Genomic DNA, 25918 nt, shown 5'->3' with positions numbered 1-25918 from the left:
TGGTTTCATCACCAGATAAAGAGGTTTAGATCTCTGATATACGTACTACAGCACAGAAGATACTTTTACAGTATCCAGCTGTATCAAAGTTAAATAACTTAAATAAAACTTAACTAACAACTTAAATAACAAACACTTAAAAATCCGTTCAGATGGTGTTGGTGGTCGTCGTGTTCCCAGATCTCAGTAACTACTCTGAGTTCAGTGTTAAAATAACTGATAGAAACGAAGGTTGCAGCTACATATAATGAGACCTGTGTTGTAATAAAGCAGAATGATCCTTTAAGTGTGTTTTAAGACAACTTAATGGATCTCTGCTGTTTCTGTGTTTGTATGCAGGCTGTTGATATCACGTTTGATAGCTGGTTCAGGTTTTAGTAGCTTCTCAGTGGACTGTGTGTCTCCTAGCGGATGGCCTCCATTAACTCTCATCTACACACACTAACGAGTGCAGAATCACAGATGAGGACCGTGGACGTGCGTTTTGATGCTGCACCGTGATGATTGTTAACCATCGATGACTAACTCTGCACGATTCTCACGCACCGTGGTGATCGAGCCCAGAGGCCAGCTGACCTCTTCGGTCTCCATCAGCGTCACTGCGAGATGTGACCTTTAACCCTCAGCCAGCCTGACCCCTCCCTCTCTCTTTATTTCTGCAGGAAGAAGAAGACGGCTCGGAGGATGAGGGAGACACAAAGACCCAGTTCACCGTGACGGTGCGGCCCGACATCAGTGTGGTCAGCTTCCTGGACCACATGGACGAGGAATCGGATGGTTTCATTTCACCAGTGGACGAACTTTCACCCTCAAAGAACACCATCGACATGAGGCTGTCCAACCTGCACTCCGCCACCACGTAAGCAAGAAAAGAGAGAACGCACAGCATTTCCTCATAATTAGTTTTTCATTCATAAATTTCTCATCAGTCATTAAATAAACAGGCGATTAATCCCTTATGAAGATAACACATTCACAATCAGCTATCATGATTTCAAGTAATTGTACTGAATGTGAGGAATGCAACATGTTTGATTATTAATTTTTAAATGAATATGGGTCAAATGTTTTAAATGTGAATCAGCTGCTCAAAAATAAGTTAAAATAATTTCCATTTTTGTTTATTCTGGGTCACACTGAGGACTTCAGGGTGTTTTTACTGCTTTTAGATGTAAAAACAGGATCAAATTTGACCTTAAAAGTGTGTAAGGGTGAAATATTTCTTTAGTGTGACGTAGATCTTTCAATGTTTCTGTGCTTCTTTTCCTCACAGGCAAGAACTTGTGGAGCAACTCCAAGAGACCAGAGAGGAGAAGAAGAGAATCCGTAAGAACCTGAAAGACTTCGAAGACCAGTTTTTGAGACAAAATGGAAGGTAAAAAAAAGAGGAATTTGTTCAGATTACATAACAACTGTGTGTGTGTGTGTGTGTGTGTGTGTGTGTGTGTGTGTGTGTGTGTGTGTGTGTGTGTGTGTGTGTGTGTGTGTGTGTGTGTGTGTGTGTGTGTGCGTGTGTGTGTGTTCCACCGCTAAACGCTTCGCATTGCTCAATGTTACCGTCCTGTTCCCATAGAAACGTGCAGAAGGAGGACCGCTCCCCGTTGGCAGTGGAATACAACGAATACAAGCACGTTAAAGCCAAGCTGCGGCTGCTGGAAGTTCTCATCAGCAAAAGAGACTCATCCAAGTTCATCTGAGAGAGAAATAAAAATAAAAAACACCTAAAAGACTCTAAAGAAGAACAGCTGCTCGGTCTCTAGAGAAACCAAATCTGTCACACGTCTCTCCCTGACAGGTGTTTTTTTTTGTTTTTGTTTTCTTTCTTTCTTGTCGCCGCTCACATTTTTTGGCTCGAGCATAGGCCTGTTAAGTTCGTCCCCATCGAGCACAGTGGGAAGGTTTCCCCTCTCCGGAGCCGCCGACCCACGGCTGATTCAAAGCGACACAAACTCACCTCTCCTTTCCTGAGAAGTTAGTTTCCAGCAGACTTTCATAATGAGGACATTTCTCTGAGACTGAGCGACAACGCACACGAATAACCCGAATACTGTTTCAGCAAAGAATCACACCTGTATCACTAATAATTTATTTTTATCCTTTTAAATGTTTGTATCAGAGCAGAAGTTGTTTTTTTTCTTTCTTTTACTGTAGAAGTCTTAAAAAAAAGAACCTTGTACATAAAAAAAAAAAAAAATAGATATAAAATTAACGCTATTTTTTAAAAGAAGGATTTTTTGTGATCAAGATTTCTGTGTATTTTTGTAAGGGAGATATTTGTAATAAGTTCAATCGGTTCGACGGCATTCTGTTACAGTTTTGACCGCCACAAGATCCTGTGTTACTTCTTTAGAAGTTGAATCGAGTATTTGCTCACTAAAAAGAAGCGCTTTTCACATTTTAATACAACCCAAAGACGGCAAACTGCACACCAAAATGACACAGACGCTCATCAAATTTGTGATCACTGGTACTTAAACATTTGACTGTATATTTGATGCATTTGATGTATTTTCCCCCCCATGTTCACTTCATGTCAAATAAGCTATTTTATCGTCTTGAAATCACTGGTATGGGTTTTGTTTTTTATGTTTTTTTTGCTCACGCTTACAAACGTCAACGAGGCCATTTGTGAGACGACGCTCCAGTTTTTCTTTCCTTTCATCTCCAGAGCTCGTCCACTCTTCTTGTAAATATGGATGTACGTTTACATTTCTGTGAGCAAAGTACATTTCTCCTTTCTTTCTCCAAAATGGATGATTTATCAGTGTGAATTTCGTTTTTACTGAATGTAAACACTGGCGAGGCTTAATGAATTTTGAGTGTGTACATTTTAGTACATAAATCGTATTTGTATTTTGTATATATTATGAATGAAATCATATTTTTACTGACGTTTTTGTGCCGTGTGGTTTTCCTTTTTTATGGGCATCTTTCAAGTTGGGATCAAAATGTTTGTTATAGAAGATTATGGAAAAATGAACATCACAGTTTCACAGAGTCCAAGGTGACATTTCAAATGTCTTTTACCCAACAACGAGACAAAAAAAATCAAACATTAAGTTTATAATGATTTAAAACTGAGAAAAGCAGGAAATTTTCACTTTGGAGGTTTTTTAGTATTTGTTTTTGGTAAATTAATTCTTTCAGTTCTATACTCTTAATAGTAATATTAACAACTTTAAGTGTATATTACTTTTTAAGCTAGGAAGACAAAGTGCTTCCAAGAAAGGAAAAAAACAACTACAATCACAAAAAAAAGCAACAACTTAAAATACAATCATCCATTAAACAAGTAACAATTGGTGGTAACTAATAAGTCTATTTGCCAATCTTTAAAAAATGTCATACAGGATGTAAGATCGAGGTTCAGCAGCAGTGAAATGATGTGTAAGTGTTCAGTGAAAATCAGGAAGCTAAAATGAGGTCAAAACAGGGTCAAACTTAAAACTGTTGCAGCAACTATTTAGCTGTTATCGGCTCACTGATACTCAAATGCTCAACACTGAGGTTGCAAAAAACGTGTTTGCACTCCTCACTTGAGCTTGAACTAGGGCTGGGCAATATGAACAAAATCAAATATCACGATATTTAAGACCAATACCTCAATATCAATATCGCAACAATATTGCAGAGATGGCTATGACATTTTTGATAAATAATCGTCAGTAATGTGGATATAATAACAAAGTGGGTAAAGGGTAAATAACAGAAGAGCTAGAACTAGTTACTGGAACTAGTCTGGTAAGTTCAGAAAATTATATATTTTACTGTAATGCAGCCTTTAAAACCAGGAAAAGACAACTCTGATGACATATCGCGGTATTACGATATCTAGCCTCATATCAATAGATATCGATTTAATATCAATATATTGCCCAGCCCTATGTTGAACTATAAATAGTTGTATAACAGGTTGAGGAACAAGTTTCAGTGACATCACGTGTGGTTAAACATGCACCTGCAGGCAGAGATCAGGGACTGTTGGTGTATGTATATTCAGAGATCAAATTCCTAGAAAGAAGAAATAATTATATTAAAATATATAAATAATATAATAATCCAGCCTGCAGAAAAACTTGTTTTTTGTTACATCCTACATCCCAAAACCAAAAAAATGTTCATATTTAAGTCTCAGACTCAAAAACAAAGTCACCACAAAGTCCACTCGCCAGCTGTCCTGGAGCTTTTGAACTTATCACATGATCTTCTTCAGCAGGGTTTCCCAGTTGTCATCTACAATCTAAATTTCCATTTGTTGTTTAACTAAACTCGGCTTGAAAAAAAGTGAAAAAAAGAATGAAATTTCAATCCCAACTACTGACAACTAGGAAGCTTCATGTGCTGAGGAAGATCATGTGAAGTGAAAGCTGGAACTTGAGACCATTATTTCTAAAGTCAATATTGAACTTATAATCACATATACTGAAGCACTTTTTACACGTAGCAAACCTCACCTTTCTACAACACCTGCTGCTGGTGGAGCATTTTGCTAAAGGATACGAGGACACATGACCGGGAGTAGCTAGGAATCGAACCATCAACTTTGTGACTGGATGAAGTCTGGAAAACATAAAAGTCATGAGACGTTTTTTTTTAACACCTTTTGTTTAATTTAAAAAGTCGGCTGCAACAGAGAACTCAACAATGTGAAGAATTCAGACAAATATGCAAAAAAGAAAAAAAAGATAATCATTGCATTTATTTTTTTATAGCACATTAAAAGGTGCAAAAAAGTCGAGGGCTGCACAAACCTTTGCATAGAACTAAAGTCTGCAGGAGAAATCAGCTTTGTTTATCAGGACAGACATGGACTGAACATGAGTGTGTGTGTGTGTGTGTGTGTGTGTGAGTGAGTGTGTGTACATGCAGTGTGGAGCCTTAGAGAAAGTCGAGTGTTTCAGACCTTCAGAGGAAAAACTCAACAAGCTCTGCGTTACGGAGCTGTTATTGCTGAACGGGCGTGTCAGTGTGAGTCAGGACACATCAAGTCATGTAAGAAATATATAAAAAATATATGTTTATATATATATGTATATATATGCAAGAGCATTTACACACACTTCACGCCAATGCACGACCCAATTAAACATCATTTCGGATTAAAGGTTTGACTGTAGGAATAAATATAAGAGCAACAGGGTAAGTTTTGGAGCATCAGGTGTAATATGTGCTCACACTGCTGAATATACACGTACTGTGTTTTATTTGGTATTAAATAATTATTTATCTGCGACTTCAATATTAAAACTAATAACAATTATTTAATTCTAATTTTTGTATATTTAAATTTAAATGACAGTCAGGGTTTTTTTGCTTTCACTCAACGACATGCACACAGACGACATCCAACTAAAACTCAGGCGGTAAAAAGTTTCTTGCGTCCGTTCAGTTTGTGGGTTTTTGATGTAGAAGGCAACACTGTTGAATGCAGGTTCAGGACAAAGTCAGCTGCTCTGTGAACCACAGCCAAACAAAATAAAACAAAAACAAAAAAAAGACGGATTGCAAAAAATATTCCTGTTTTCATCCTGCACCCGTCTGCTCGCTCTGATACTCCTTGTGTCTTTTTTAAAATGTTAGTCAGGCAGAGAGGACGTGCTGGTGTCCAGATTTAAAAGGATCGGCGCTGCAGGCACCCCTCCTCCCAACGTCAAGGGCAAAGGTTACATATATATATATATTCAAAGTGCTATTTACATAAGTATACATTTCTATTTTGTCAAAAAATAACAACTTTATTTAATAAATTAAAAATAACAAAAAGCTTATATCGTCTCAAGGTAATAACATAATTATTTAAAGGTGAAAAATAGTATTTAAGGAGTTGAATATAAAATACACAGCTTTGCAATAAAAAAAAGGGAACAAAAGGAGAAAAAAAAACTACACAAACACTAAAAGCCAGAGTTTCTCAACTTTCTCCGGCCCTTAATTTTAGGTCCCAAACTTGTCATGATCCCAGTAATTAGAAGCTCTCATGTGATTATCACCATGATCTACATTTATGTTCTTTTTAATCAATAAATCAGCTTTAAAATCATCAAACGGTCCTGAAACGTTGAGAAACGTTGCCCAAAGCAATAAAAACAATAATACTCTGCATTTACATCGATAGACCTTTTTAAGATATGAGATGCGTAACAATCCTGTGAGAGCACATAAAGAGACGTGACCTCCTCCCAGAAGTCTCTGCTGACACTGATGCGGGCGGGCGGGCGAGCGAGCGGTTGGGCGTATTGCTAAGAAAAAGTGCCTTTGAGGATATCCTCCGCTGATCAGACCAGGCTGAAGCCTTCGTACTGCTCCACGGCCTGCGTGAGGCGGCGGTGCAGGGTGTCTTTGGTCTGGTAGCGGGGCATGTCCAGCAGGTTGTAGCAGGTGTGGGCCACCGGCAGGTAGTGCTCCTCCGCCGTTGTGGACTGGATGACGATACGCAGGCTCTCCATGCCGTGGATGGGAATACGGTCGCTGCCGGTCAGGAACACTGCAGGAAGGAGACACGGAGATTAAATTAGTGAGTGAAGTGTCGGGAAAATATCCCAAATATTTAAAATCCTTGAGTCAAAAAAGTGTTTTTCTTATTGGGCCAACAAGCTTGATTTGTGACGTCACAACTAGTTTGGGGCCAATCGTAGTCCAGTGTGCAACGTACACAAATGTGAGGCGGAAACTTGAAGCCTGAACACTAAAAACCGACTTTACAGTGAAACATGAGACATCTTGTGTCCCGCAGTTCAACTTTTTAAGGAATAAATGACATTTTGAGAATTTTTAACTAATAAACTGATGTTTTTAGAGACACAAATTATTATCTAACATATTTTTATATACCCTAAAAATTGTCTGGTGGGAATCTTTAATGAATAAGGCTGTTCTTTATTTTTCTCTTTTTTGTAGATTAGTCCACCAACATCAGACCAAAAACACAAACACACACTGTCAATCTGTCTTTCAATACTCTATGACTTCATTACGCTGCATGTTTTTCAGCCCCAAACCCGCTGACAAATATAAATCGTTGAAATCAGATCACAAATGTCAGTCTCAATAATTTTTTTCTATAAAAGTTTAGTTTGTCTAGTTTTTAAAACAGCTGAGCACTGAAGCTTTTAGCAAATGTTACTCAAACAGTACAAAATGGTGAATTTTTTTGGGGACTATTTTTGGCAGCGGATTAATACACATTTGGTGCTGTAGTGAGTATTTCTGGCAGCTGGACAGTGTGTGTGAGACTGACGGTGCACTTTGTAAAATAAGAACATTAATTAATTTAACATTAATACACTGTTAGTTTTGGTCCTTAATTTGTTGACAAAAAGAACCGTAGAAAATCAGCAGACTGATACTTTAAACAACATTTCACATCTCACTGTTTTCTGTTGAACTGAAGCTGCTGACACTTCTCAAAGGGAGCATTACGTAAAATGTCAGATGGGTCAAACGGCTCATCTCAAATCCTCTGAATTTCCTGAGAGGGGTTTTTGTTTTAGCCTGGTTACGGACCTCTGGACCGCCGCCCACATCTCAGATTTTTATAGCAGTTTGAGCAGAAAGAACGAAGTGAAATGAAATGGAGATTCAGTCTGAGGCCAAAAAAAAGATGAATTACTATAATAATGAATGGTAATAAAACCTGTAGATATGCAGTCTGATCAACATTGACATGTTAACATAACACTACACAGCACTGAGGAAACAGTAAACATATACAGTACATAGTATAGTAAATATAATGTATAATGGCAGTGTTCTTATTGTATTATATTGTATGATATTGTGCTTTTATTGTACTGTTTTATCTTTTGTATTTACTCAGGGACTGCAGGTGAAATGTGGCATGTCTTCAGAAATGTAATGAATATATTTTGTCCCTGTCACATAAATGAATTAAACTAAATTAAAATAATAAACTGTTCATTTTGCAAAGTTGTAATAGGTGTACAACGTTTTACTGACTGTTAAACACAAACTCATTTAACTGATTTGGCTCCCCTGAGCTTCTTGAAAGATCAACAAAGAATTAAAGGGCGAGTTCACAATTGTTCAAGTCTGTCTTAAAACATTTTATCATTTTATCTTTGTGAGTAATGGAGGCCAAAATCCACCGTTTGTCCACTAGGGATGTAACGGTTTGTTTATTCGTCCTGATTTAGGATGTTTAGTTCCTTGACGCAAACAACACCAGCCAAAATAGTTTAATAATAATAAATAATCCACTCTCACTCTGACATGCGGTACAATAATTCTTGTGCTTTAGTTTCACCCAGAACATTTTGGTAGTGTACCACTTAGCTGTCGCTCAATGAAGTGTGCTCACTAGCTTAGCCGAGTTACCCTGGTCACCTATGCTTATGTAGCATCGCTGCTGTCTCTACTATTAAAATATGTGCTGCTATCTCTTTTTTTAAACAATATTACATCTCCTCTCTCTGTCCCCCCTCCCCTCTCCCTCTCTGGAACGGTCGCCCTTTCACTGAAGCGAAAACAACTATAAACACGTTGATTTCCGACGTGGTCAGGCGGCACGTCGTGAGTTCGGAGCAACCGTGAACCAGCAGCTGTCAGCAGCTGTCCCAACTCCCTACAGAGAAGTTGTTTTCCCTTTTCTTTTTTCTTCGGGTGATAACATGACAATTAAACCGTCGTGCGGATCTAGCACAGCAGCAATTAAACACTTACATAAGAACTGCTTCTTTTTCTCCAGAGGGAACTCGTGAAAGACCTCCCAGAACAATCGGACTGTTGGATGAGTGGCTGAATACTCCCCTTTGTAGCTGGCGTTCTGGAGGAGAGAAAGAGAGAGAAATATGAGGCGATGAAAAGTTTTCTCCCGTTTTATCCGCAGTAAAACATTTCCAGTCTGGTTGCAACATTTACACAACACTCATCAGTGAAACAAATTCCTCGGAGGCGCCCATCCAACTGTGTGTGTTTTCCTTTTTTATTTCCTTTTATAAACTTGTCTGTTTTATTCTAATTTATTATTTTTAATATTTGCTTAGATATTTTCTGCGTGTATTTGGTGCAGAACAGGACAACAACATTTCCTTGTGCAACCATTTATTCATAATGACAGTAAAGCTACACCGTTTTCAAACAAATTCCTAATTTTTGTGCTGATTTCTGAAAAGAGAGTTTACATAACTCTTTTTACTATATTTCCTCACTGATTTGTTGTAATCTGCACGACAGGAACTCTGCACACAAGAGTTAATATTACAAGTACAAAGAGAAGCAACGTTACTTGTTTATTGAAATCCCAAAATACAATATAAATACTGTCTATAAACTATTTATTTGGTGGAAATAATAGTATATATGAAAATCAACATTGTTGCTGTCTGTTTTATAATATTTTTAATCAATGACATTACTTTTACAGGATTTTTTATATACTTAAGATCAGTTTTACATTCCTTGCTTTCACTTATATTTTATTTAATTCAATCTTTTATGATTTGTCTTTTTTTTTTTTTTACATTCTCTGTGGTGTTGTTTTCTTGTTTGAGACACCACTGTTTAAAAAAAAAGACAAACTCTGAGCTAAATTGAGTAATTTGTGGACAGAACAGAAACAAACAAACTACAGTCGGACTCAGTTTCTCTGCTGAGCCACAGAAACCGAACCACAGGAACTTTATTTAAAAAAACAAAAACTGCGCCTGCTGAACAAACTCTCCCAGTGAGAGTCTTCATTATGTCACGTTAACTGTTCACCCCTGTGCTGTAATGTAACATGTTCCCTGTTTTGTGTGTTGTACTGTGAGCGATGAGACAAACAGATGTTGACGATGTAAAAAAGTGACATTTCCAGCTATGAGCGCCATCAAATCGACAACCATCAAATTGTATAGACATGTAATTCATCACATCGATTCCTACCTACAGTAACTGAGAAAAAAACATAAAAATTTAAAAATACTGCACTAAGAGAAACTGATCTAATTTTAAAAAACAGGAAGTAAAGCGTTTTCTGCTGCAGGATTGTCAACATGTCCAAGTCAGAACTGTTCGGAAACATTATTTATTTTTAAAACCAAAATAAAAATACTGACCTGGGGTAATATTGAATATTTCGAGAAAAAATTTGGTGAGATTGAAAGTGGCAAATTTGCAAGACAAAAAACTTGGGGGGGGGGGGGGGGTTTGCCAAGCAATCACAGAGTCTCACTTTGCAAAACTGGAGAGACGTTGCTTGTCGTACATTATGCCTGCCGTGGAAGAACTGATCAAATTGTACTTTTCAGTTGGGTTTAGTAATAAGGAGATTGTTATCTTAGTCCAGAATTACCATATGATCCAAAGCATCCAGACTTTCAAAAGACATTGCATTTCTCATAAATTTGTGAGTTTTCTTTCTCCCAAATTTTCCACTTTATATTGTCAGAGAATATCTAAGTTTTTTTTCTAGTACAGTTACGATTTTTTTCTAGAAATATTAACCCCCTTCCTTAGCAGAGCTAATGAGTTGGTGGATAGTGGATAGTTCCTGATGGTACCCAGTACATCTCGGCACATCCTGACTCTGCCGCCTTTGTTTCATGGTCGTATAAAATGTACATGTACATTCCTGAATCAACTATCAGTCTACACTTACACTCTGTTGTGGCTGCACTGATCCTTTGCAAAGTACTTATTGAAATAACACAAAGACAACTTTGTCATTGTGCCAACTCATTATTTTTCAGATTTCCACCACACTGACCTTCTCCATCTCCTCCCAATTGTAGTTGTTGTTGCCGACCACCATGGCCATCAGCTCAGAGGGCTGGAACAGAGACAGGATCTCCCCTCCGCACACCTTCAGGAAGCCCGATGAGAAGGCCGAGTACTGTTCGCTCGCCGAGACTGAGAACACGTAGCGCAGGTAGGCCTCCACAAACTCTTTCCTGAAACACGCACAAAAACGCACGCACACACACACGTAAACATTATTTATCACTTATTTGTTCTGTCCTCACAATCAGCTTATAAGGAAAAAATTTATTCAGACTTGAAGTCGTGACTGTAAACACTCGCTTCCTCCCTCATTGTTTGTGTGTGAGTCAAGGTGTGTGTGTGTGTGTGTGTGTGTGTGTGTGTGTGTGTGTGCGCGTGTGTGCGTGCGTGCGTGTGTGTGCATGCGTGCGTGCATGCGTGTGTGTTGGCTAGGTTGATGATGACTGTAAAAAGAACAACACTGTGGTTAGAGCCATTAATGTTTAATCGTGATCGTGTCAGGCTCACAGGAGTTCATCTATAACTTCTTCATCCAGGCTGAATGTGTTAACATCTCACTGCAGACGACACAGACAACTTACATAGATTAAATGGATAATCCTTTCAGCTGTGCCAGATACACCTGCGACTCCGTCAGTACAGACACATGTGGCCCAGTTTAACATTAATCAAACCTGTAGAAATTTTAGTGTAAAATCTAAAAGGGATCCCATAGATTCTAAATTTAGAGAATGAGAGTATTTTAAGGTGAACTACAGAAAAATTTACATAAAATAATCTAAAGTAGTACTGTTTGATATAAGGATGCAGCCAAAGAAACATTTTCATTTTCAATTTAGTGAATATAATCATCATCTAAAATTGTCATTATATGTGAAAAATGTTACTTCAAAGTGTTAAACATTAATTCTAATAGAAGGACTGCATATATATACTTCTGCACACCCATTTTTCATTAACTTGAGTTTTATTGCATAAAAATAAAGTAAAATAAAATACAGCACATTACTTTAGTGTAAAACAATTCAAATAAAGAAAATGTTTCCTGTAATTAACTCAAAATCTATTAAAGCTGGTGTGCAGGACTTTTGTCTCCCCCTTTCAGACAGTGAGAATAATTACAAAAACACTGTTGACGCTTAGGCTCTGCTCCATCGCTACTGCTGCGGCTGTAAAATGGTGGATAAACTGTTTAGAGTGTTACACAACTGCCCGCGAAATGACTCGTTTAAACATCAGAATTGGATCCATTTGGTCTGATAACATTTGGAAAGTCTAGAAGAGCTGCAGGATTAAATTATTTTCAAGTCAGCAGAGAGCTGACGAAAGGAAGAAGTTAGCCAGCAGTAGTCTCTAGTGTGCATTCATCCAGCCAGCGCGGAAATATCAAACCTAACACCATATTAAAACCTCTGGTATACTGTGAAATACTGAGAGGTTTACCTGGCGACGATAGGCTTAATCGGGATTGAGTGAACTCGTTTGGCTTGAATGTAACAGACGTTCATTTATATGTAAAAGTTCTTCACTGCACTTTAAATGTATAGTGTAATATAATGAAATGTATTTTAGCAAAGTTGTTCTGTACTACATGTATTGCTAGAGCTTTGATTGTTTTCAGACTTTCTGGAAAAACAAAATATTTTAATGGTGACTCCATCATGAACCAGAAGGAGATGATTACTTAAAATATCAAATAATATCAAACAGAACAGATTTTTTTAAACAATCCCACCTCTCCACTTCTCCCACAAGACAAAAATTGGATTTAAACACAGAAATGATGACTTGCTGTTTCTCATACAGCCGCAACATCCTATTTCAACAGGAAATGAATTGAAATAATGAAGAAAGATGCTCTAAAAAAAGAAATGAATCCATCTGACTTTGTTATATAACAAATCAGCACACGTACAACTGCTGTCTGATAAATTAACCCTCAGTCTAAATCAATTCTCCTTCATTGTGTGATGGAAAAGCTGATGTCCTTCTTGTTCTGTTTTACACTAAAACACCAGACTCCACTTTTATATCAGAGTGTTGACGCGGGTTTTGCAGTCGTGACTTGGGTCAATGCCAACTCGCCATCTGTTCAACACCAGCAGCCAGACATGTTGACACCGCCCGCCCGACAACTCTCCGAGGACTCCTTCATGCAATCAATGCCACTGGCACAAGGACGAGTTTAAGGAATGAGGTGGAGATGGTGGGAAATAAACACAGACTGACATTAAACAAATGTTTTTTGGGGTTTTTTTCACGACCTTCAACCGGAGCGATGATGTCAGCTGTCTGAGCTCATGATACTCTGAGCACTAGAGAAAAATATACTTTATAAAACCCTCACAGTCTATTACTAAAAGAGCAGAATGTGGAGCATCAAAAATATACCAAAAAAACCAAGATAATTTGAAATGAGACATCAGATGAACAAAGATCGAACATTTGACTTTAAACTATGAGCTGCACCATTCGTGCATGTATCCGTCTCACCTGTTGTTTTTGTCCACGCTGAGGCTCTCTCCTCCAGGGACGAGCTCCTTCACCTCTGTCAACCCGTAGTTCTCTCTCGTGATCTGAGGAGACGACGCAGATAACGCAGTATTTAAGTCTGAGGTTCACATCAGCAGCAGAGCAGCTTTATAATGACCTTATTTCAAATATAGTTCACATCATCTTGTTGTTTACCTGACCTTTGAGTAGAGTCTACGGCTGCAACTAACGCTTATTTTTATCATCAATTTTTACACTAATTATTTTCTTGGTTAGACCATTAATCATTTCAATTTCCCACAGCTAACAATGATGTCTTCAATTTCTTTGTTTTTGTCTGAAAACCTTCAGATACTCAATTTATATGAATCACATATAACAAAGAAAACGGCAAATCATCACATATGAGAAGCTGGAACCAGGAAATGTTTGGTAGTTTTGCTGCTTGAACAGTGACTGAAACAATTAAATTAAATTAAAAAAATAAACAAACCATTGCCAAAGTAAAACTATAAGATTTAAACGATCTTTCATTCCTGCTGCAATCACAGTGTTTGTTCTGTAGACGTTTACCAGCATTGGTTGTCTGCTTTTAAATCCCTAACAAGTCTTAATTTGGTTTATAATCACACATATAATCTTTATACAATGTATTTAATTGAGGTCATAAATGCAGTGCTTTGTGTGTAAAGTAAGTTTTGAAGTGTTAAAGTTGAGAATTTACTCATAATTTACCTTTTTTTTTCTTTTTCACATTTGTTGGCATAAATTGGGGTAAAAGTTCAGAAGTCACACTCACAGCGAAGTTGAGAACAAACGTCTCCTCCACATCACTTCCTTCATAGTCTAGAAGTTGTTGTAGACTCCTGCAGAAATAACAAATACAGACAGTGAGGAAGAAAAAAACAACAACAAAAGGCCAGAATCAACTTTTCAGATGTTCAGTTTGAAATAAGAAACTAATCAGTTGCTGTTCTGTTTGTATTCTGCAGGATATTTTTGTGCATTCATTTTCCATCTCAGGTTTTAATCTATTCCCCATTTCACTGTTAGAGCAAAGGCCAGGGATCAGCTGTTCCCAGCATGAAGCTACATGGATCAAATAAACAGGGGACCCCCAAAACTGTCTGTTAGCTTTAGAGGCTAAGTGTTAACAATAAGAGCTCATAATGGAAAGTGATTCACAGGGAGTGTTTTGTTACGTTTCCTGCAAATATCACGCTGGATATTTACCAACCAAAACAAAGCAAACGTGGAAAGAGCAACGGACAAGCGGAGCTAGTAAAGGAAGGAGATGAAATATCGTTCACACAGCCTCTCAAACTACAGACTGAAGTAACTTTCCAGTAATTAAGTAAAAAAAAACAAAGACATCAATCTTAACAATACAATTAAATTAAATTCATCTGTGTGTGAAGTGCCCACAGTGTCCAGTTGAATTTAAAGTTTAACAGCAGTGCAATTAAAACTGCAGCACATTTTTTTCTGGATCATGTCCCCTCAAGGTTTTGCTGCCTCTATTAGAAACTACAGGCTGAGCTGCCCGACTTGTTTAGAGGACTAATCTTAAAATCAATAGTGCGAATGCTCATCTGTGTTTACAGCTGGAGACAATTAGACGCTGAGGAAATGCTAACGCTTCCTGCTCCAAATTCAATGAAGAGGCGTTTCCTCGAGGGTTCACCGCTATTAAAAAAAACACACTGGTTATGTAAGCGAGTAACACACTGTTGCACCATGATGACAAACTTACAGAGCATTTTCTTAATGTGTGTTTAAGCACTAGAGCTGCCTTACAATGACGCACAATGCTCTTTTACTGTTTAAAGGTAGACATGTCATGCTTCGTGTGATTTTCTGTTATATTTATAGTGTTTATGATGTCAGATGTCTGTTAAACCTGCAGGGTTTTTTCCAGGTTGTGAAATGGAAACGCTCACTCAGCTGTTCTCAAAAAGCAGTGACATGGGTTATAGCACTGAGCTGTGAGTGCTCCGTCTGTCTCCTGGTTAAATTGGTTTATATGCAGCTACGTCAGCATGCAGAGACCTATGTCAGTTCTCGTGGGACAACGTTTTTAGAGGGGCTTGGGAAAATGACATTTTAAGGTTATAACATACGTACATTGACCGAAACTTGAATTTTCACATTTGAATACACATTCAACACCACTGGGAAACTACAGAATGATATAAAACCCTCAAACACGGTCTAAACATGGTCAAAGTTCCTAAACTTGAGGTGAACTAATGTAAAAATACTCCCAGTAAGCCAAAAGCCAGGGCTTCCTTTGCAACGTCACCACTACTTCCTTCCAGCGATGACATCAGATTGTTCGCACATGCCCACAAACGGCCGTCCGTTCAATTGACTTTGGTGCTAAGATTATTCCACAGGTGGTTTTGAGACATCTACTTGCACTTGCATATTTCAGATCAGATTCAATCTAAAACACTGAAGGAAAAATACTACTTCTCCTTTTCTACTATAATGATTAACAAATATAACCCTTATGTGATGATGACGTGATGTTGTTGTACAAATAAACTGCTTCCTTCCAAGAGGCAAAGCCGACCAATCAGAACAGAGCAGGCTCATTAGAGAGGGGCCTTAAAGAAATAGGAGCTTTTTTTTGCACCCTAAATCATGCAAATACAATTCTAGTAGAGCCCCGAAATATAATTATAGAGCTGGTAATGTGCACGATACGTCGCCTTTAAAAGTACCAAACAAATCCCATTACATATGTTCCTATTTTAAACCATGAGGGCCGCCAAAAACATGAACACAGTCAAGACTGAAATGCTTGAAAAAAAAAAAAAGCACATTATATGTTTCTGTCACAGTGACATCACGGTTACCTGGCCTCGGTGGGCGAGAGCTCCATGAAGTCCTCCAGCGTCGTCGCCACGTCCAGCAGCTTCTTATAGAGAGCCAGCGGGAAATGGAGGTCCACCACTGTGGAGTTATAGATGGCCAGACCGCAGATGATCCCGATCAGGTGAAACCAGTTGTGCTCCACAAAACACTGAAGACACACAAGAAAATGGTTATCTTTCTTATCGTCACTCCATTGTACCTTTCTGACATTAAGATTCTACTTCGATTCATTTTATTACAACTTGTGTTCATATGGGTTAGAATTAGTATAGTGGTAATTATCAGTGAGAGGCATCATGCCTGTGCAGTGATTAGCACCGTCACCTCATTGCAAGAGGGTCTTCAGCTTAATCCTGCAGATCAAAAACGTGGTGACTCTAAATTGCCCGCAGGTGTGAATGTGAGTGTGAATGGTTGTCTGTTTTTATATAAATTCGCTCTGTGATTGACTGCCACCTCGCGTCCTGTCAGCTGAGATTGGCTCCAGCTTTCCCCGCAACCCTCTAGATAATAAGTGGAAAAGAAATTGAATTCATTAATTGGTAATGAGGAAAAAAGTGTGATTCAACCCTTTTCTGATTAAAAAAAGGGTAATTGGAAAAAAGGATCTGAAAATCATGTCATTGCTGGATCTTGACGTATCAGACATTGACTTATGTAACTGTAATGATTTTCAAAGGCCCGTCTGCAGATAGAGGCAGCTGTTTTGTAAACTTGAATGTTCCCACTGACACATCACTGTACGCAATTCCAGAAACCGCAACTCTTCGTGGAAAAGCAGCAGCAGTAGGTCAAATAAAAGCCAAAGTAACCACTCTGCAGATCCATTATAGGCTTACTGCTATCAAGTATTTTTTTGTTTAAAAAAAAGCATGTTAAATAGCTTCCAAATAAAATGTCATCTGAGTTACTGAAATAACTCTGAACTGCCTTTTAAGTAACAGATGGTAAATGCATTTTGAGCTTCATAAAAAAACCTTCTAGGTACATTTTCTCTAATGTCAAAAACAAACTGACGTCCTGTCACTGCCTCACATTCACAGAGAGTGTGGGAGGACTTCAGGAGACAAATTTAGCTTTGAATTTAAAAGAGTGTAACAAAGGCGATGTAGAAAACTTCAGAGTTTCATTGTCTGCAGCTGTGAGGAGTTTGTCACATGTCCGATTGACTATACTTTGTTTCAAGTTAAGCTTAAAATGCTAAAACCCCAATTTTATTTTATAAAACTGCTACAGTTGCTTTGAGATACCAAGACTCAATTACAATACTTATTTTATTTTCACATTTTCTTAAAGGACTGATTTATAAAATATTTACTAACTCATGAAGTCATGATATGTTATCAGAGGTAAAGGAAACACGCTAAGCTTAAATACATACAGTCAGTATGTTTCGCCTTTTAAATTTCTCTTTGGGTGCTGTACACTGTTTTTGTTTTGGTCTGTGTGGGTCAGCCCATTCAAACTGATCGTGGTGCTCGCACGTAATTTCACGCATTTCTGTGAGATCAGGTTGACGCCCCCCTTCCACACCCCAGGTTGCCTGATATGAAACAATGGCACACAAACACAGTGTGCTGCAGCCATGGAAGCAAGAAAACAAACTGGATCAACTGATATAGATTCAACCTGACCTGAAAACCCACATGAGCTTTGAGTCTGGGGCAGAGGGGACGGGTTGGTGGGGGTGACAACTCTCCAATATTTTGACTTTGGGCAACAGAACTCATTTTAAGCGCTTGCTGTCAGTCTTACATATTTCTACGTATTAAATGGCAGTAATTAACTTTGTGTGTTGGCATATCAAGGTTTAATAATTAAGAGACACTTTTGTACAATCACTCTATATTACGACAAAGTTAACACATGACTGAAGTTTCATATTTAAGTCATGTGACACCGGCTGAGCAGACGTCGTCTGATAATACAAAGTGAGATGGGACTGAAAGGTCAAGAGTAAAATGCAGTAAAGGGACTTTGAGATTTAGCCAAACTCCTGTTTTCATGGTCAAAAATGACTTACTTACATGACTGCACTTCCTGTTATAAACAGACCTCACAAAGCTCATCCGTTTCAAGTTTTTCATCTTTTACTAAAAATTAACAAGCAGTCTGTTAGCGGCAGAGTATTTTCATACCGAGCTCCTCAACTGTGGAATAATTAGCCACATTCAGAGATGCAAACACAACTGAGACCTTTAATCCAAGACTAGAAATTTCTATTTTCACTCACCTACAGTTAAATAGTTAATCCTTGTTTGCTAAGCTGTACTTCACTTAGTAGTGGTTTCTGTTCTGTCTTGAATTTATATTTTTATTTCATTATATGTGATTTCATGTGTTACAACCTATCTATCTGTAATGTGTACTATCTTCTTATAAAGTGAGACTGAGACTTCTGTGATTTTACATTTCATAAACGTATCTATTGTTAGTTTTTAGGTAAGTCAATTTAATAAGATAAGCAAATGGATAAAATGTATTTTGAATCTTTTTGCTTCCTCAGTATGTTTCTTACTTTATCTGAGAACCACAGCAGGTTGGACTCTTTATAATGAGTGAACATCCCATATACAGGATCCATCAGCTCCTTTAACAGCAGCAGGAAGAACTCCTTCGTTACTCCGCCTGCGTCTACAGCCTCCTCTCCATCAAAGATCACCTGGAGGTGGGGAAGAGACGATGAAGAGTGAAATGACGAGAAACTACAAATGTGTGTAAAAAAAAGTTAACTTTTCTGTGGGAGACGAAGTCTACACCCGACTCTCACCTTGAGCGGCTTCTTGAGGTCCACATCAGAGTACATGGTGAGCTCTCGTAACGTGTCGCTGACTAAATGGTTCCTGCGCACGTGGAGCACCAGGTAAGGATTCCTAGCGAGGTGGGGCTCCAGTGTGAGTAGCATTAAGACATTGTGTAGGTTTGCACCGCTTACTGCCATCTAGGCAACGGTCGCATGTGGGAGAAAAGAGACACTTAGTCAAAGTCAAGTAAGATGACGTTCACTGAGAAGAATGAAATTATCTGTTGTTAACAGATTAGATAAAACTCACTTTTTTTTAAAGATAATAGTAATAATAAAAATACAACAAATGGTTAAAAAGAGAAAGAAATACCAAAGAAAAACATTTTAAATTAATAAAATTGATAGTAAATAAAAGACAATTAATACTACATGAGGTCAAAATATTGTCTGAGTTTCATAGTAAAAGCAAGTTTGAAAAGCAGAGTTTAAAGTTTTGTTTTAAAAATTTGAAGTCAAGTTAAACCCACGTCGCACCTGCATTTGCAGTTCAGCGTCTGTTTGCAGCATGGTTGTCTTGGCTTGAGCGTTCAGTATGAACGGGTAGGCACATAGGTTCACTGGAGGGAAGTCACTCTGCAGGGCAAAACAGAGTAATATTATTTAAAAAGTTGAAATGAATCAAATACTTTACTTTGACATGTTTGAAATAAATTGTTAATTCAAGTACCTGCGTAGGAGATGATCCCATTTTCTAGAAAACAAAGTGAGAGAGAAGGAAAAACAGATTAACTTGTTTGTTTGACATAATTCAAAGTGTGAAGTTGAGAGCAGCGCTGTAATAAAATTAAGATTTCTCTTTCCCTCCATGTCAAGTGAGTCATAAAGGCAAGTCTGTGAACTTAGACACAGCGACACACCCTCCCAGCAGGAGTAGTCATGAATACAATTCCTCATCATTTCTGCAGAATGACATAAGGTCAGATAAGTGCAGCTAAATACTGAATGAGCTGCTCTAAGCGTGTGTGTGTGTGTGTGTGAGAGAGTAAAATCAGCATTAGAAAAGAGAGCTTCAGTACTCACAATTTCAGCTTTACTCAGAAACCACTTGAGGTAGTCTTCCTGGATGTCCACCAGGCTGCTGATGTCAGGGATATAAAAGCGGTTGTACTCCACATGGTGGGCCTTTAAGTTGACCTGACAATGAGGAACAAACAGCTTCAGGAACTGGCCAAGTACAGATCACCTTAACAGCTACTAAGAACAATCTGACCAGGAACACCATGACATTTCCTCCTCGTATTGTACTGAAGAACAATGCAGCATTGAGGGTTTGTTTACAGGAGCTGCAGGTGACCTTTGTAAATACCTTGTGGAGTTTCTCCAGCAGCCTTAGCGTGGCGAGAAAATAGTTCTCGTAGAACACAGGTACCAGCAGGGTCTTGCCAGCCATTAGCATGAACACAACGATGCTCTTGTACATGTCGACCATTCTGATAAACACACTGCCGTCCACTAAGCTCCACCAGTTATCTGCAGGGACAAAGAATAACTTAAAATTAAATGATAATGATAATGATAATATTTTACTACAGTTAGTTTTGTGAGAAGTTGTTCTATCTGCCTCGAGTTGTAAATATGTTTGTTTGTGTGTATGGTAGCGTCTACATCTAGTATTCATTAGCAGGTGTTTCTGCACATGGGCGATAAAAGTGTAAAACATCGACCGCTGTGGGTGTGCCAATGTGTCTTTAACCCCCGCCGGAAAAATCTTTCAGATGCGGAAATTGAGGAGGACAAAGTTGAACCATTTTTGTAACTTTCCGAAATGAACAATTTACGCCTACATCAAGCAACGGTGGAGATGCTTTTGTCCCTTTTTTGTATTTAAAGCAAAAGTGGCAAAATATTTAAGGAAAATGCGACCTTAGATCAGTCAAAGTAGAGCCCAGCTGCTTAATCACCTGTCCAATATTATCAACCAGTATTAGCTTATCAGAGATATGTAGATATATCAGCATATATGTTAACTTATAAGTAACAAGAAATTGCAGCACAGAAAGATACATTTGAGGGCATTTAGAAACAATGTTTTTACATGGTGTTTCCAGACCAATAAATAGTTTTTTTTCTCAATGGTAATATGTTGTTTTACTCTTTATTAACCAAAATGTGTTGAAAAATTCAACTTTAATGACCAATCATTTTTAAATTGATCCAGAGTTTCTGGGACCATTTTCTTGTGTGTTGGTGCGTTTTTATCTGGAGGTAGTTGACATAGATGTGGATGAAGACACTGATATTCTGTAGATGTCGTCTTTAAGACTGATGTGATGTGTCAAAGGTGATTAAAATGACTTGATTGTTATCATTTAAAATAAAAAAATAAAAAATCAAGTGTGCACATGCACATATGATACCCAATACTTTGCTGGGGTTGGCGTCTAGCCGGAGGATGGCCATTGCCAGAGGAATGGTGAGGCGAATGTAGTTCTTGGAGTCCTGCAGAGCTGGGTACTCAGACAAGATGAGGTAGATCCTCATGGCCTCGACATCAGGAGGAGATCGGGGCAGCTGGGGGATCAACAGACTCTCAAAACTCTTGCTGGCCTATACAGATGTTTGGACATAGAAAAAGCGAGGGCTGAATAACAGAACAGCAAATGAACAGTATCACAATCAAAATATCAAATGTCATTATAGAGTAAGTTAATTCAAAATGTACTGCGCTATGATGTGTAATGGTGCAGACACATTGGACCCATTGATGGATGTCAAGTCAACGGATCCCATTCGGAGCAGTGCCTGATGGATATGCCAAGTTAACAGACAAACCGCTGCATCTGAATTTACATAATTGCAACTCAACTTCAACTTTATGCAAATTAGGTTCGTCCAGTTCAACACGGCCAGCTCACGAAACTCAAATCAAACTAGGTGCTGATCAAATATGAATCCATATTCTGTTACTGCTTTGCCAAGTTTACACCTCAAATGTTTTCAGAAACATACTTTAGTATTCTGTTTATCTGTAAAAGTGTGTGATGCAGCAGCCATGTTGAAAGCAGAACAAAAAACAAGCGCCACCCAACTCACAGTACGTCACCTACTGTCTAGATGCATACTCGTCGGAGTCTGTGTGTCTGCACTGTAAGTATACATTCATGAGATGTTTTCTAATTCTAAAACAACTCAGATCAACTAGAAAGCCAGAGAAAAATATCAGTCTAAAATATCAGTCACTAAATTTTGAGAGAAGCTTTTTAGTGGTTTGGAATGAGGCCTCGGTCTACACACACATTATAAATCATGTCAGACTGAGCCACACGAATCCCAAACCTAACATTACTGAGCTAATGTTAGAGGTTGTGACTCAGTCCTGCAGCTTGTGCCATGCAGCTGTGGCAGAACTTGATGTGCTTTCAAAACATGCTGAATATTCACTTATGACATGGACGTGTTTTTAACCACAAGCTACATATCGAATCCCACACGCTTCTCCTTTAACTGCTTCCTTCCTTTCTTTCACTCTTCACTTAATATTAGATCTGACTCATAGGTGTTTTTGGGGGAAAGTTTTGTTTTCTAAAATTAAATTCTATGGTTTTGATTGATACAAATGACTCTCAAAAAAACTTTGTGTTAAGAGACTTTAAGATAAAAAAAACAGATTTAAGATAAATACGTTTTTCCAATACAACTTGTAATTCATAATTCCTCAAAGCGAGATTATGACATCTTTGCAGCAATGGACTTCCAAGTAAAAGTCCTGAATTGAAAATGTTACTTAATTAAAAGTACATAAGTATTATCAGAGAAATGTACTTAAAGTATCAAAAGTAAAAGTACTCATAATGCAGACTGTGTTATATTATTTTAGGTAATTATATTGTTTGTTTGTAATCACTAACAAACACATATATTTTAATGTTGTTTAATGATGGGTGGATTAATAGTATTCATTATATTATATATATATGTGTACACTTTATGTAGCACCTTTCATACAAAGTGCATAACCCTTTTTTATATAAAAGTGACAATTCAAACAACAGTAAATATTAACTATATATTATTTTATGTAAAATGTTGTGGAGTAGTACATATAATATTTACCTCTAAAGTGGAGTGGCGTGCAAGCATAAAGTAGCATCAAATGGAAATACTCAAGTAAAGTACCTCAAAGTTGTACTTACTTACTTTCCACCACTGCGTTTTTTAAAAGATTATCATAAATTAGCTGCTTAAATCCTACTTTCAGTTTAGATGACATTATCAAAAAGGTGATAATTCAGCAAAATATTAGGTCCACTTTTCAATATAATGCACTCCAGTATACCACCACCACCATCCACTATGACCTCAATAATAAATATCAAGTGGAGTTATAACCTTTCTGACAATGTCAGCAAGAACTGAAAACATATAAGCTTCATAAAAGTGAAATTTAAAGCAGAGCTGTTGCATTGGATTGCATCAGATTGCCCAGGCGTTCCTAATAAAGAGCTTGGTGAGTGTTTAATAGTATTATCACATTATTAAATTGTTAGGGTGAACGTGTTAGTAAAAATTGCTTATTTATCCGTCCAAACTAACACAGAAACACAGAGCAAGAAGAGCAACACTCATCTGGAGTTTTGTTTCAGTCCACTTGGCAAATGTAAGCCAAATATCTGCCTCTTCAGCAACCAAATGCTCAAATATGTTCACCAGCTGGTCGCTAACTTTGTCTGTCTACCATTTGGTGTTGGGTAAGTAGAGTACAGTGGATTTACATTTTTTTTGCTGAAAAGTTTTTTTTTGCTGAAAAGAGCTATCTGCTATCGCGTGGGGGGGGGGGGGGGGGGGGGGGGGGGGGGGGGGGGGGGGGGGGGGGGCATGTTTGGGGGGTCTGATGAGAGTGGTGATAGTGAAGAAAAACGGTGAAGCTGCAGGCTGAGAGTTGCTAAAGTACTTCGTAGAACTGTGGAGTCAGGGGATAATTCCATGGGGTTGTCACCTCAGACCACCAGCTTTAAAAATATTATCATTACGTTTCCGGACTGAGTGGGAGAGTACGTGTTGGGAACATCGAGGATTCGCAAATTTTATCTTTCTCTATTATCACTTGAGATCAGGAAAACACTATTAACGTCCAAAATAAACTGCACGTCGGTGTCATTGGTATGCAGGAAGTTAGGTTTGGATGATAACAGAGATAATAAAGTTTTACTTCCGTGTACACATTACTTTACAAATTCACTATGAGCCAATACCTGCTCCAGAAGTCCAGAGAAGGCTGGTTCGTTGAGTGTATCAAAAAGCGTTCTGACATAGTTGAGATTGATTCCTGGGATCTTTGGGTTGGTTTTGAAGTGGGCGTCATCACTGAGAAAGCAAACAAATATATGATTGTCTAGACCACCTCTAATGTTTCCAGTGATTACTGACAGGATGAAAATAGACCAGCGCTCAGATTCAGGAGCTTTTGTGGTAAGGCCTTGATGTAAAAGGCAGACGTGGCTTTGGATTAAACACAAGTCTATTCCAACCTGTCATTTGGCAGGTCAGCTGTGAGCAAGGTTGGATGTGCTAATTCCCATCCCCCCCCCCCACACACACACACACACACACACACACACACACACACACACACACACACACACACACACACACACACACACACACACACACACACACACACACACACACACACACACACACACAATGAGCAATGCTTGTTAGGTGAATACACAGTCTGAAGGTATTTAAGCCAATCCTTAAGCAGATCACCTCTTCAGCCTCACAGCAGGGGATAGTGAGTATTGGCTGATGAACGTATCGCCTCCAAAAGAGTCAACAAAATCCTACATGTGACTGACTGCAACTATTTGCAGTGTTAGCTTTCACATTCTCATAGCAAAGGTTTTTTTTAGTCATAAAAACAAACAGACCTGATCCTGTGGAGACTGCCAAACAAGTAACACTGATGTCAATAGTGTTGTGGTTGTGCTACATCCCAGTGAACTGTTAGTATGAGTCACGAGTGCCCACTTTAATTTAAATTAAGATCAATATGAGCTGCTCTGGATCCCAAATGTGATACTGAAAAGGACACTTACAACAACTACAGCACACCACAATGCTCACAGGCAGATCCAATGAACAAATCCAGTGTGCATGAAATTAAGTTTATCTTACAGTAAAGGAAATGCATCTACAGGATTGGCATGATGAGATGCAGAGTGATCCTACGTGCTGTTCAATAGTGATTAAGTCTTTGAAAAGCGGCCCTGTGGAAAGAGCAGCCCAGTCTACAGGTAGGTATAATACTCATAATTTGACCATTATACACTGGTTTGTCAGAAGTTTTAGGAAGACAGAAGTAGGCTACTAAAAGAAGTTAAGATACTATGGAATTAAACCTAGCACAGTCAAATTTGAAAAACTTTTCAAAGATCACAATTCATTAAAATAAAGAACCAATCTTGATTTTTTTTTTTTAATTAAAAAATTTAAAAAATAATGGCGAGATTCAAGATTCTAATTTTTATTGTATTGTGTTTGTCTATTATTTAATATCAGCTTCTATTTATGTCTTTAAATATTTCTTCACAGCACATGTTTTTAACTTGTCATAGTAGGAAAGGCACAGGTGTTGGTAATAATATTAATGATGGGTCATGACAGTGTGACAGCGAGCCGGCATGCACAACACCAGGACCCTGAAACTGAAGCAGCCTAATGGAATTCAGCCATCATTAATTATTATTGACACTGGCTTTTCCTACTATGAAATGTCCAAATATCTTCAGCAAAAAAACTGATTTGCTTAATGTTTCCTTTTCTTTTTCCCCATATATGTAATAGTACACATATAGCTACTCATATAACTTATATTTATGCGATCTCGGTCACATTTAGCGTTGGCTTTTAGGAGAAACTTTGCCAAGAGTGTCGATAAGTCCTCCTGAGTTTCAAGTGTTTCCACAACTCATTTCCAGAACACGATAACTATCTGCTGATGAATCTGTCCTCAAAAGCCACATACACAGGCTGGTGGTCAAAGTAATCTGGAGTCTCACAGGTCTCAGTGACTGAAAA

General features: G+C 38.1%; 2 protein-coding genes across 2 annotated transcripts in view; one reads left to right on the top strand and one right to left on the bottom strand.

Moving 5' to 3' along the window:
- The window catches only part of fam13a (family with sequence similarity 13 member A), a 60774-nt gene extending 57883 nt beyond the window's left edge, over positions 1-2891 (top strand). Inside the window, exons 26-28 of the mRNA XM_062426111.1 lie at positions 663-859; positions 1274-1375; positions 1574-2891. Coding sequence (XP_062282095.1) covers positions 663-859; positions 1274-1375; positions 1574-1697 — 423 coding nt within the window. The 3' untranslated portion in view covers positions 1698-2891. The remainder of the gene's footprint in view (positions 1-662; positions 860-1273; positions 1376-1573) is intronic.
- A 1715-nt stretch (positions 2892-4606) lies between these two features.
- herc3 (HECT and RLD domain containing E3 ubiquitin protein ligase 3) overlaps positions 4607-25918 on the bottom strand; it is a 30984-nt gene continuing 9672 nt past the window's right edge. The window contains exons 12-25 of the mRNA XM_062431975.1: positions 24091-24202; positions 21256-21445; positions 20205-20368; positions 19919-20032; positions 19566-19589; positions 19373-19471; positions 18863-19033; positions 18611-18754; positions 16074-16240; positions 14012-14078; positions 13213-13295; positions 10706-10889; positions 8680-8782; positions 4607-6484 (exon numbers count right to left, since the gene is read on the bottom strand). Coding sequence (XP_062287959.1) covers positions 6276-6484; positions 8680-8782; positions 10706-10889; positions 13213-13295; positions 14012-14078; positions 16074-16240; positions 18611-18754; positions 18863-19033; positions 19373-19471; positions 19566-19589; positions 19919-20032; positions 20205-20368; positions 21256-21445; positions 24091-24202 — 1831 coding nt within the window. The 3' untranslated portion in view covers positions 4607-6275. The remainder of the gene's footprint in view (positions 6485-8679; positions 8783-10705; positions 10890-13212; positions 13296-14011; positions 14079-16073; positions 16241-18610; positions 18755-18862; positions 19034-19372; positions 19472-19565; positions 19590-19918; positions 20033-20204; positions 20369-21255; positions 21446-24090; positions 24203-25918) is intronic.

This window comes from Scomber scombrus, chromosome 2, assembly GCF_963691925.1.
Source record: "Scomber scombrus chromosome 2, fScoSco1.1, whole genome shotgun sequence".
Lineage (NCBI taxonomy): Eukaryota > Metazoa > Chordata > Actinopteri > Scombriformes > Scombridae > Scomber > Scomber scombrus.
The sequence above is the reverse complement of the archived record's forward strand: the minus strand, read 5'-3'. Positions and strand labels throughout refer to the sequence as shown.